Source organism: Oncorhynchus kisutch, linkage group LG13 (genome assembly GCF_002021735.2).
Source record: "Oncorhynchus kisutch isolate 150728-3 linkage group LG13, Okis_V2, whole genome shotgun sequence".
Lineage (NCBI taxonomy): Eukaryota > Metazoa > Chordata > Actinopteri > Salmoniformes > Salmonidae > Oncorhynchus > Oncorhynchus kisutch.
In genome coordinates this window covers 70,099,298-70,112,690 of record NC_034186.2, presented here as the reverse complement: position 1 = coordinate 70,112,690, position 13,393 = coordinate 70,099,298, and the positions used below count along the sequence as shown (strand labels likewise).

Sequence of the window (13,393 nt, the reverse complement as noted above, 5' to 3'; positions counted from 1 at the left end):
TGTTCCTCTGCTCAGAATGGAATGGTTCCAAAAGTGCATACTCAGTCAACAGGGAACACAACCAATAAATTGAGCTTAAATGCACTCACTTAAACTGAGCACCCCCTGTTGACTGAGTATGCACTTTTGGAACCACTCAATTTGGTGTAAAGTGTGAACTCCACCCATCCAGCGGGCTAAATCATGCGCACATTGTCCCAATCGACCACACGCACTTGTGGAAATTTGACCGTTTTTATTTTACCTTTATTTAACTAGGCAAGTCAGTTAAGAACAAATTATTATTTTCAATGATGGCCTAGGAACAGTGGGTTAACTGCCTGTTCAGGGGCAGAACGACAGATTTGTACCTTGTCAGCTCGGGGATTTGAACTTGCAACCTTCCGGTTACTAGTCCAACGCACAGTTTTTATTTTACCTTTATTTAACTAGGCAAGTCAGTTAAGAACAAATTATTATTTTCAATGATGGCCTAGGAACAGTGGGTTAACTGCCTGTTCAGGGGCAGAACGACAGATTTGTACCTTGTCAGCTCGGGGATTTGAACTTGCAACCTTCCGGTTACAAGTGGCAATAGCTCCACTTGCTCACCGATAAGCTAGGTGGAAGTTTCACAATGTTGCAAACACCAGTCAAATCCCCAAAAGTGCATAGGAGGTAGGGTCTGGGGTCGATTTTGGATTGGGCCATTGGATACAATCCGATCCTCTACCTTTCTCACCGAAGTGTGCACTTGCTCATGCTCCCTCAAGGCATTGGATTAGTGTAAGCATTAGTTTCCATTGTATAGATGGCAGTGCCCACTTCCGGGAGAAGGGTCAGGAATCGGGAAGCAGCCCTAGGGAGACCTGCCAGGTGAAGGAAAGGCACAATAGGAGTGACCAGTACAAAGGACAGTGACACTGGTCATAACCTTGTCCCCAGGCTAATGCGCACAGTGCATCTAAGCCTGGGATATGAACGATTCAAAGTTGTCCTTAGTGGGAGTGACCATAACATTCTAGAATAGTGACTTGAGTAAAGTATTTGTCTTCATTTAATTTGAGCGAATCACACGACTGCGAGGTTATGGGGAAGTGTTTGTGGGAGATGATTGTTTGGTAGATTAAGCAGATTGAACCAATGCCTATGCACTGTGAGTTTCTCCCCGTCTTTCTGTATTGGCTAACAAAGGCCAAGTTTGACTTGCTGATCCACCAGACTCTCTGAGCATTTGGGCAGAAGTTTCTGGGAACAAGATCACGTTTGTCAGAGGCAATTTTCTTTCCCCCCCCAAAGTCACCTCTGTCCTTGCTACATGATTCTGAAAGAGTCTGATCTACTGAATTTCTTGTGTTCAACACTTGGGACACAGATTCATTTAAAAGTCTGAACCCGCCATGATGTTTCTTTATAGTTGAGAAACTACATCCCATCTTACATATAATTGATATAAACCATCATCCTATGGATCCCAGACATGGTGCTTCTATAACTTGTGTAGGAGGAATATTTCAGTGTAGGCAACACAAAGTACTGGCAGAAAAGGATCTAGCTGACCACGAGTTGGAAAGTCACAAAACTGACATTTCCACCTTACCACATTCATCATTAGTTGAAAACCATGACTGGATGGTCATTTAAATAGGTCAATCATTTGATTTTTAGGAAAATATACATTTCTTTCAACTTTAATGGCACAAAATTAACAAAATCAGGGCCAATGCATGTGTTTTCATTTGGTAGGCAATAAAGGAAGCAACAGTACCATTTGAAAATGTTAATTTACATCACAATGCTACGTGTGGCTTGCATTGGAATCACTGGACTTTGTCGTGCCTTATGGAAAAACATGCTGATCATGTGAACAGATCAGTGGCCACCCGGAAGACTGGCGGCAGAAAACATCTAGAGCAGTGGTTCCCAATCTTTTTCGGTTACTGTACCACCAACTGAATTTTGCTCTGCCCAGACAACCCCTGAAGTACCCCCCCATGTGCATTTTACCCGTAGACCTATGGTCTCATGAGTCATCTCAAGTACCCCCTGTGGATAGGCTAAGTACCCCTCATTGGGAACCACTAATCTAGATAACAGAACCATTAAGTGAATTGAGAGACAAGACCACAATATAGTCAAAATATACATGAGAAAGCCTTTCAAAATGATACAAACATTCCTGGTCTGGTAGTTTGGGAACATCTGACCTTGACAGGTTTTTTTGATCTTGAGAAAGACACCATGGTTGTAAAGACTTGGCAAATGCAAATAAATAACATCTTAAATTGTTTTAAAGCAAAATCCCAATGGAATTGCACTTTTCTAATTACTTTACAAAATGGACAGTCATTGATACCTCAGACCATCTTAACGCTTTGCATGGGTCCAAATCTATCTGCAAAAACGTTATTTCCACTTGGTCTTTAGCAAATTGTGCTCGACTACTAGCTTCAATAATGCTCTCAGAGCATATTAAGGCATTATTCCCACACCATGGCCTTTCCAGGGGTAATGTCAAAGGTTTAACTGGAAGTAACCAAAACAATCTAAAACATTGATACAAAACAGACCTCGAATTCACATGAACGTAGAAAATACATTTAAAAAATCTCGGTAATTCCCAGTCAACATCTTGATCTATGCAGTGCTACATCAAAGTTCAGAATTAATGACCCACCCACAAGAACCATACTGGTTGTAGTTCCTCAATTCATAGCATATAACACTTGTTAACTGCTCCATCATCAAGGAAAGAATCCTAACTTGAGACATGTGCAAGTAACTCGGACTTCTGTAAATCATGAATTGAGGTCTGCATAACAGTGCAACAATTTGTGGTATGTGCATCGATCTCAAGTTAGGGTTCGGACCTCAGGATATAAATACCATGCATATAGTTTCCATTATCCAAGGTTATCGGACCCATGAGAACTCTGGTGCTTCAGAAACTTCTGCAAGGAAGAAAAAGTCTCTGTACACTCAGTGCATTCATACAACACCTCTGCTGGACCAATGTTTTCACCATTCCCACCCTTGACATCGTCAATGTCCCCATGACCGACTAAATCCTTTGCATTGTCTTGGTCAGAGTCCAGGTCTGGATTGGAGTCAGCAGTGGGAGATGCCCGTCCTTCCATGTCCGTTTCCCCGCTTGACTGACTTGGGTGAATCTCAAGATGGCGCCCTAGAGCAGAAGAACTCCGGAAGCGACTTGGGCAGCGAGGGCACTTAACCATTTCACTACCCGGTTCCCTTTTGTGGTACCGCAAATGCCGTTGGTACACACACAGCAGCCCAAACTTTTTCCCACATTGGTCACACTTGTAGTTCCTCCGTGCCTTAGGAGCAGCGAACACTTCTCCAGTAGATGTGGTTTGTTGATCGTCACCATTGTCACTGTCCAATTCTGTTACAACACCGTCTAAAGATTTCTTGGGTTTTCCTTCAGATGACGCATTCTGTTCCAACACATCAGAATTCAATTGGGAACCACCATCTGGTTTAGAATGCAATGCCAAGTACTTAAGACTTGGCTTCTTCTCCAATTCAGGTTTGTGATACATGGCTATATGCCTCCGGACATCACAGCGTTGTGGAAAATGTTTCCCACAGAGAACACAAGTGTGAAGAGTCCCCTTGTGGGATCTATTGTGCCGAGAAAGACTACTAGAGTGACTGAATACACGGTGGCAGTGCTTGCATGGATGTAATTTTGTCCCAGAGCCTTTTTTATAAAGTGGGGGCCTTCCTCCCTTCCTTGCAGGTGCTTTTGTTACGATGCACTCAATGCCAGTATACCTTCGCCGCCTTTTTACAACTCTTTGTGACTCTGAATCCTTATTTAACTTGTCAATTTCTTCTTGTGTCTGATGGGTAAGATGATGCTCCTTCAAGTCTGTTAACTGTTGGAAGCGATCTCCACACAAACCACAGCGGTATGGTCTGAAAGAGGATGGTGTTTTGGAATCAGATTTGCCATTGTGGGTCTTCACATCAACAGTTGCGTCACTGCTATACTGTTTGGTCACATCGGTAGTAGGGGTGCCGCTGCTGTACTGTTTAGTCACATCGGTAGGGGTGCTGTCACTGTACTCGATGGTATGTGATAGCTCATCTTTCTGAGACTGTTGCTCGATTTTGGATGAAGAGTTCACAGATAATGGTTTGTCTTTGGAATGACTCAGTAAGTGGCTCTGCAAGTCGGAGAGCCAGAAAAAACACAGATTACACTTCTTACAGGGATATGTTTTCTGTATTATGTTCTCTTGACTATTCTCTGACTTCCCCATTTGTTTGAGCCCCAGCGATCCATGCTGCTCTTTTTGATGAGCATACAGGGTCTCTTGTTTCAGGAAGCGTTTTCCACACTGACCACAGCAGTAAAATATTTCATGGGCATGTTCTTGGAGATGTTCCCTTAGCCTCTCTTTATCTGTGAAGATCTTGCAACACAAGGTGCACTTATAACCTTGCTCTAAATTACGATACTGTTGATGTCGTTGTAAACTCAGCTGGTTGTTAAACAATTTTCCACATGTTTCGCATCGGTACTGTTTTAGAGGAGAGACACTGCGGCACTGGGAGTGAGACACTGTGTTGACACGTAGATCAGTTTTTGCTGGCTTAGTTTTGAGTACAATGGTCTTTGAATTCTGATAAGGTGAAGGAGTTGAAGATGGGTTGTTTGATGGTCCAGATCTGTCAACCACTATGAAAGTTCCGTTTTCATGGAGAGCATATTCACGGGGAACTTGAAACCCATTGGGTAAACTGTCAAGGGAAAACAAATCTGTTTGTTCATGAGTCCTGAGTCGTTCATGAACAGTAATGTGTTTAACCAAGTCAAGGTAGCGCCTGAAGCCATCCCCACATTCTGTGCAGATGAAGGCATCAACATCTGGTTCAGCGGCGCTTACGTAATCCATTAGGGTGTGTTCAATGATCAAAGTTAAACATGGTTAGTTCCATTCTTCATGAGCACCTTGTTTTGTAGAACTCTTCCTTTGTCTGGTCAGAACTGTGAAAAAGAGAAAAAATAAGTTACTACTTTACCAAACATATGGCGCAGGTGCTGGTCCTGACTAACTATAACAGTTTAATTACAACACCATGAGTTGGAACAAATGATTGGATTCTACAAATTGCCAAGCCTCTCCTGCGCTGCCAAATCGCTACTATATCGGCTTTCAATTCTGTTAGAAAGGCTGACACTTTTTGAAACAAATGAATTAGGTCTCATTCAAATTAGATGGAGACAATTGACACACCTGTATTGTCCGCATACTAGCTCCTCCTATTATCAAAATGGCCTAAAAAAGAGCAGACAAACAGTAACCTTGATCGAAACCTTAGTTTGCTTCCAATACCCTCAGGTCAACCTATTTTGATAAGGTTTCACCCACACCTAGTAAGGATTGATGAGTGATCAAGTTTAATGTGACAGTAACTATTAGAGGTTGACCAATTATGATTTTTCAACGCCAATAACGATACCGATTATTGGAGGACTTAAAAAGCCAATACAGATTCATCGGCCATTTTTTATATTTTTTTTATAATGACAATTACAACAATACTGAATTAACACTTATTTTAACTTAATATAATACATCAAAAAGCCTCAAATATAATGAAACATGTTCAATTTGGTTTAAATAATGCAAAAACAGTGTTGGAGAAGAAAGTAAAAGTGCAACATGTGCTATGTAAGAAAGCTAACATTTAAGTTCCTTGCTCAGAACATGAGAACATATGAAAGCTGGTGGTTCCTTTTAACATGAGTCTTCAATATTCCCAGGAAAGATGTTTTAGGTTGTAGTTATTATTGGAATTATAGGACTATTTCCCTCTATACCATTTGTATTTCATTAACCTTTGACTATTGGATGTTCTTATAGGCACTTTAGTATTGCCGGTGTAACGGTATAGCTTCCGTCCCTCTCCTCGCTCCTCCCTGGGCTTGAACCAGGAACACAACAGCAACAGCAACCCTCGAAGCAGCGTTACCCATGCAGAGCAAGGGAAACAACCACAGGCTCAGTGACATTTGAAACTCTATTAGCTCGCGCTAACTAGCTAGCAATTTCACTTCGGTTACACCAGCCTCATCTCGGGAGTTGATATGCTTGAAGTCAAACAGCGCAATGCTTGACGCACAACGAAGAGCTGCTGGCAAAACGCCCGAAAGTGCTGTTTGAATTCATGTTCACGCGCCTGCTTCTGCCTACCACCGCTCAGTCAGATACTTGTATGCTCAGTCAGATTATATGCAACGCAGGACACGCTAGATAATATCTAGTAATATCATCAACCATGTGTAGTTAACTAGTGATTAGGATTGTTTTTTATAAGATAAGTTTAATGCTAGCTAGCAACTTACCTTGGCTTACTGCATTCGCGTAACAAGCTAGTCTCCTTGTGGAGTGCAACAAGAGAGAGGCAGGTTGTTATTGCGTTGGACTAGTTAACTGTAAGGTTGGTTCCCCGAGCTGACAAGGTGAAAATCTGTCGTTCTGCCACTGAACGAGGCAGTTAACCCACCGTTCCTAGGCAGTCATTGAAAATAAGAATGTGTTCTTTACTGACTTGCCTAGTTAAATAAAAGTGTAAAAATTCTAACACATTTCAGAGATTGGTAGGAAATGGACGTGCTAATGATTAAAATGATGCGTCAAACTGGGTTAAAAATAAGCAAAAAAACATGCAAGTCCACTTTTTGTAGTAAAAAAAAAGTTGTCATTCAACAAGTTTCCCCACAACTAAAGTGAATAGTGTGGGCACCCTCAAAATCTTCAAGGCATTTAGACTTGTGCTTTACACAGTGAGGTAAACGGGACACTTATGGCGTACACAGAGCAAAGAAATTCAGCAGGTCCATGACAACATTTGTGTCCCTTGAGTGTGGCAAATGCACACATCCATTTTGGCTGCATGTCACGTTACTTCTATCGTTCACGTCGGGATATTTCCATAGACTTTCTCTCACACTACATAGCTAGCAGCTTGGTGGCTGGCTGTTTTTCTACAAAAAACATGTTACATTGTTAAAGTTCCACAAATGACCTAGCTAGACTATTAGAGTGGAGTGCAGCAACATGCTGTTTCCAGACATTAGGCTACGTTAAAATTGTTGGGCTTCATTGCATACGAGTACAATCATTTAACATCAACCTTAGCTTAGTATCCGCTCTACGAATAATGCAGATGGAAGATGTTAGCAATGACAGATTACCAATGCATATACAGTAGCTACCCTGAGGAAAATGCAGCTTCCCATAGGCCTATGTGTGTCTTAGACACATATCCAAATTAGCTAGCCAACTACATTTTGTAAAAATCACTTGACAAAAGTGAGGAGAACCATGGAGTACATTTACATGCACACTAATAATTAGGGCTGACACGATAACACTATCGCAATATTTTTTCCATGGCAGAAATGAAAACACAAAGCAGACCAAACTCTTTGGTCCTTTAAAAACCTGATGTATGTGAAATACAATGTGCTATAACTTGGAAAATAAATAAATGTGACTCAATGACAACATAATCATGCTTGTTTGCAACATTAGGGCTGTCTTCCTAAAGAAATGAAATCTGCTTTGTTTGTTTCCTTGCCATGATACCAATGAGTATTGCGAAAATGTATCGTCCCAGACCAACTAATAACAACATTAAACTGATTATGGCAATACTCAGAATTTTGCATTAGTGATGTAAACACTTTACTCTGATTATCTAAATCAGCGTAAGATCCTAAGCAAAGTAAGCACAAACCGTTAAAACACCTAGTTCTTCAGCTGTGCCACCAGAGACTCTGGGTTCACGCCCAGACACTGTCGTAACCTGCCGCGACCGGGAGGTCCGTGGGGCAACGCACAATTGGCATAGCATCATCCGGGTTAGGGAGAGCTTTGCCGGTAGGGATATCCTTGTCTCATCGCGCACCAGCGACTTCTGTGGCGGGCCGGGCGCAGTGCGCACTAACCAAGGTTGCCAGGTGCACAGTCTTTCCTCCGACACATTGGTGCGGCTGGCTTCCGGGTTGGATGCGTGCTGTGTTAAGAAGCAGTGCGGCTTGGTTGGGTATCGGAGAACGCATGACTTTCAACCTTCGTCTCTCCTGAGCCCGTACGGGAGTTGTAGCGATGAGACAAGATAGTAGCTACTAACAATTGGATACCACGGAATTGGGGAGAAAAAGGGGGTAAGATTCAACAACAAAAAAACTAAACTAAAAACTTTTTTTTTTTTTACTGTTCATAGAATTACTTTTTTTGCATTTTATTATTTGTCCTGAAGAGGGAGCTCTTTACATAGGCTTATGGCGAGCGATAACTTGCTTTGGTGAATTACAGCAAGACTGGACAATATCACCCAACACAACTAAACCAGTCAGGGAGGACAGTGAACTACTGTGAACAAACTGTTACTGCATCTACGGTTGAGTGCTGAATAGATAGAAGCTTGCCAGCTCAGGAAAGTGCCAAAATGCACACCGGCAATATACTGTTATGTGAAGTGCCATGGAAGGGTGTTGGGTGTCGTGACAAACAATGGATGTGAAGCAAATGCCGTTCTGAGAACGTTAAACTCAGTGGTAACCTTACAGCCCTTTAGTTAAGCCCATGAAAATATGTCTGTTATACCTTGCATTCGAAAAGTATTAAGCCCCCTTGACTTTTTCCACATATTGTTAAGTTAGCCTTATTCTAAAATTTCTTACATTATTTTCCCCCACTTAATCTACCCACAATACCGCCTAAATACAAAGCAAAAACAATTTTAGAATTGTTTGCAAATGTATTAAACTGAAATATCACATTTACATAAGTATTCAGACCCTTTATTCAGTACTTTGTTGAATCACCTTTGGCTGCATTTACAGCCTCAAGTCTTCTTGGGTATGATGCCTCAAGCTTGGCACACCGGTATTTGGGGATTTTTGCCTCAAATCCTGACTAGTCTCCTGCCGCTGAAAAACATCCCCACAGCCTGATGCTGCCACCATCATGCTTAACCATAGGGATGGTGCCAGGTTTCCTCCAGACGTGACACTTGGCATTCAGGGCAAAGAGTTCAATCTTGGTTTCATCAGACCAGAGAATCTTTTATCTCATGGTCAGTCCTTTAAGTTCCTTTTGGCAAACTCCAAGCGGGCTGTCATGTGCCTTTTACTGAGGAGTGGCTCCCGTCTGGCTACTCTACCACAAAGGCCTAATTGATGGAGTGCTGCAGAGATGGTTATCTTCTGGAAGGTTCTCCAATCTCCTCAGAGGAACTCTGGAGCTCAGTCAGAGTGACTATCGGGTTCTTGGTCACCTCCCTGACCAAGGCCCTTCTCCCCCGATTTCTCAGTTTGGCCAGGAGGCCAGCTCTATGAAGAGTCTTGGTGATTCCAAAATTCTTCCATTTAAGAATGATGGAGGCCACTGTGTTCTTGGGGGAAGGTCAATGCTGCTGGGTACCCTTCTCCAAATCTGTGCCTCAACACAATCCTGTCTCGGAGCTCTACATACAATTCCTTCGACCTCATGGCTTTGTTTTTGCTCTGACATGCACTGTCAACTGTGGGACCTTATATAGACGTGTGTGCCTTTAAATCATGTCCAATCAATTAAATTTACCACAGGTGGACTCCAATCAGGTTGTAGAAACATCAAGGATGATCAATGGAAACAGGATGCACCTGAGCTCAATTTCGAGTCTCATAGCAAAAGGTCTGAATACTTGTGTAAATAAGGTTTTTATTTTATTATTTTGCTAACATTTCTAAAAACCTGTTTTCACTGTCATTATGGGTTATTGTGTGTAGATTTGTATTTTAATCCATTTAAGAACAAGGCTGTAATGGAAAAAAATATGGAAAAAGGGAAGGGGTCTGAATACTTTGCGAATGCACTGTATTTCATCTTTGCAAAGGGTATTCCTCATGCTCTGTCATCCAAATGTTTTCATAGGCACAAACGATATAGCATGTTACAAAGTAGCGCTTGGTAGCTATATTTTAATGTATGGGTTGTCACTTGTCAGGGACTGGTCCATATTCATGTTTCGCCACCCCCATTTCCCTGACGAGTGCTAGTCAGCTAACTAGCTGTGTCAGAGTACTTGACACCATTCACTGAGGATTAGTGTTACCTGGTATCCTTGAGATCCCTACGCTAAACCCTACCCATAACCCTGACCTAACTCGAAACGTATCTGCTTATCTTATCTTAATTGGCGTATGGTCAAAATCAAAGTAAGCATTCACCAATTAAAACATCTGGTTTTCTGAGCAATCTTTCGATTTATTAGGACATGTAAACAAGCTTCAAATCGGCGTTCCAGATGTGTATTTGATCCGAATCAAATAGGCTTTGCAAAAATATCACTGTCACGGTGTTAGAACGTTTCTTTTTATTAGCAATTTTCTGCATTTATTTGAGTCCCATCAGGTAGCCTGATTTCAGTGTCCATGTAAACAGGATTTGAGAAATGTATTGTTTTAAAACAAACTATTACTATGACTAGCCACAATAATCATATTGTGTGCATGTAACCATGCTCATTTAAACTTTTCCTTTCAAGTGACAACTACCAGAATTCAGTGTCTACAGCCCTACAATCGATGAAAACATAGCTAAATACCAAAACATAGAAAATGTGTCCTACGTCCGTTGTTTTCCAACTGGCTAGCATGATGCAGCTGTCTTAAAAGAGGCACATTTTTACTGGAATCTCTGCAGTTTATCCCCCTTTCCCTATAATAACAGCCCCCCCCCCCCCAAAAAAGTGTCTTTCAGGTGCTCCTAAATGTTATATGGTGCTTACATTGTTCTTTCCTCACAATTTATGAAATCAGCTTTATGAGTACCTTTGTAGAGCTGTTTTAAGCACAATCCCTACAGAATTTAATTACATGTTTTATTCCAGCTAACGTTGTAATAATAGAAATGTTGGCAGATGTATTGGTTATTGTGAACATTTCCATTCTAAAATCAGATCCAAAAATGCCATATCGGTTGGGTTCTATCAAATAGCTAATTTCACAGCTCATGAGGACTTTTATACAGTTAATAAAAATAAGTAATTAACATTTGAAAACGCTGGAGATGATTTTTTAAATATGTAGCTACCTAAATCAGTTAGCTAGCTATCCATACACAAAAATACACTCGAAGTGTCCATTTTGAATAAATTGGCTAACTACTAGCTAGCGTATTATAATCGAAACGGGGTACCTTTCACAACCCTGTATGACCAACTATATTTTTGGATATATAAAATAATTTCACTAGATTACTATTATGACAGTCTGGCCAATGGCCATACCATAGTTAGCTATTCTCTGCGTGTGTAGAGCCAGAGTTAAAGCATCGTGACAGCTGTCTTGATACCAACAAAATGTCGGGCTGCTGCTAGCCTACAACTCTACAAAAGCTATTTGGCTAGCTAGTTAGAAATAAAAAAAAGTATGTATTTAAACGAAATGCGGACATGTTCGCGTGAAATGCCTTGCAAGGAGACAACCGGCTGACAGCAGCAAGATAGCTAGCTCAATTATTCGCTTTTTTTGCGCAACAATGATGCCACCGCGACTACTACGTTAGCTAGCTTAGATTGCGCGAGGCCTATCGAACCGTTCATTAAACTAGCTAGCAAGGTTAGGTATAACTTGTATCGGATCGAACTCTGGAATGTACTTACCACATTTTTAAAGTCCGATTAGTATAGACGTTCTCTGCCCATTCGTTATATCGCTCCACTTATATGTTACATTGCGAATCGTGGTGTATCCACCGCTTCCCCGCTAGTTCTTCCCATTTTTTTCTACATAGTAATTACACGAATCCGGAGGAGAAAGGGGCGGAGACCATCAGCCATTCTTCTTCTTCTTCTTCGGTATTATGGCCGTTCGCAAACAAATATTATAGATGAATGCCGCCACCTACTCTAATGGCTGTCCTACTATTATGTAGGATGAATTTATTACACTGGGAAAATTTGCACTACCAACAAACCCATTACAACCTCACCACTACTCCACTACATTGGACCTATCTGATCCTACATGGGGCCCAGCAGCCTGGGAGTAGAGGACACTATCGCTCAAAACATCTCTAACTCTTCTGCAGTAAAATCTCGTACATCCAAGTGCTTCTCAGCAGCTGCCACCAGAACATCTATACTCTGTAATTTACGTTCCATTCTTGCAAAAATCAATCTTAACTCTGCATCAACACTCAGTAGTACAGACAGTGTCTTCTTTGTTTCAACGCGTTCTCCAACGGTTCTGTGTAGCACCAAACGAATCTTCAACTTCAGTTGATCCACTTAGTACTTAACGCCACTCCAGTTATCACTCCTTTTAACGGCGCCCTGTTCCAGAGAGGAAAAGATGTCACAGTTCTTGTCCCCAGTCGTGTGGTGCAGAGCGCACGCTCCCTCTGGAAGGCAGAAACGCACGATTCCACTTCGAGTCACTTTAACTGACCCAACATTCCCCAACCTCTTTACCACCCAACCTGACACCACATATGGATCTGCCAGAAGGCAAGGATCCATTCTCTCCAAAAATCTCACTCCACTGGGCAAGAATCTTTTCTTTGTCATAATCACGATGATGATCAAACTCTGTGTTCTTCACCGCACCTGCCACCGCGGTTAATTCATCCTCACACTGATCACATTCAATTTCCTTCTGGTAGCTCTTCCAAAAGTTCTATGTGATCCACCTTTCCATGTTCATTCAAAACATGTTTCACTTTTCTCCTTTTTTTCCTGTCCGCCATATTCTCCTTCATCGATCTTCCAGATGGTTTGTGCTTGTCCCCATTCCAAATTTACTTACAATACACTATATATACAAAAGTCTGTGGACACCCCTTAAAATGAGTAGATTCGGCTATTTCAGCCACGCCCGTTGCTGAAAGGTGTATTAAATCGAGCACACAGTCATGCAATCTCAATAGACAAACATTGGCAATAGAATGGCCTTACTGAAGAGCTCAGTGACTTTCAACATGGCACCGTTATAGGATACCACCTTTCCAACAAGTCAGTTTGTCAAATATCTGCCCTGTTAGAACTGTCCCGGTCAACTGTAAGTGCTGTTATTGTGAAGTGGAAACATCTAGGAGCAACAACAGCTAAGCCGCAAAGTGGTAGGCCACACAAGCTCACAGAACGGGACTGCTGAGTGCTTGGCGGATGCCAGGAGAACGCTACCTGCCCAAATACATAGTGCCAACTGTAAAGTTTGGTGGTGGAGAAATAATGGTCTGGGGAGGTTTTCATGGTTCGGCTAGGCCCCTTAGTTCCAATGAAGGGAAATCTTAATGCTACAGCATACAAAGACATTTTAGACGATTCTGTGCTTCCAACTTTGTGGCAACAGTTTGGGGAAGGCCCTTTTCTGTTTCAGCATAAC

The 13,393-nt window shown here is 41.8% G+C and overlaps 1 protein-coding gene across 1 annotated transcript; it reads right to left on the bottom strand.

Annotated features, from left to right (window-relative positions):
• Positions 1–1,654: 1,654 nt before the first annotated feature.
• LOC109901796 (zinc finger protein 271) lies at positions 1,655–11,829 on the bottom strand. Its single transcript, XM_020497762.2, has 2 exons — positions 11,671–11,829; positions 1,655–4,996 (listed from the first exon to the last, which is right to left on the bottom strand). The coding sequence occupies exon 2, from the start codon at positions 4,902–4,904 to the stop codon at positions 2,883–2,885; it is 2,022 nt and encodes a 673-aa protein (XP_020353351.1). The 5' UTR covers positions 4,905–4,996; positions 11,671–11,829; the 3' UTR covers positions 1,655–2,882.
• Positions 11,830–13,393: the final 1,564 nt, after the last annotated feature.

Bases quoted from the DNA above. Each gene is read 5' to 3' on its own strand.
- LOC109901796 (XM_020497762.2), bottom strand. From the start codon at position 4,904: ATGGATTACGTAAGCGCCGCTGAACCAGATGTTGATGCCTTCATCTGC.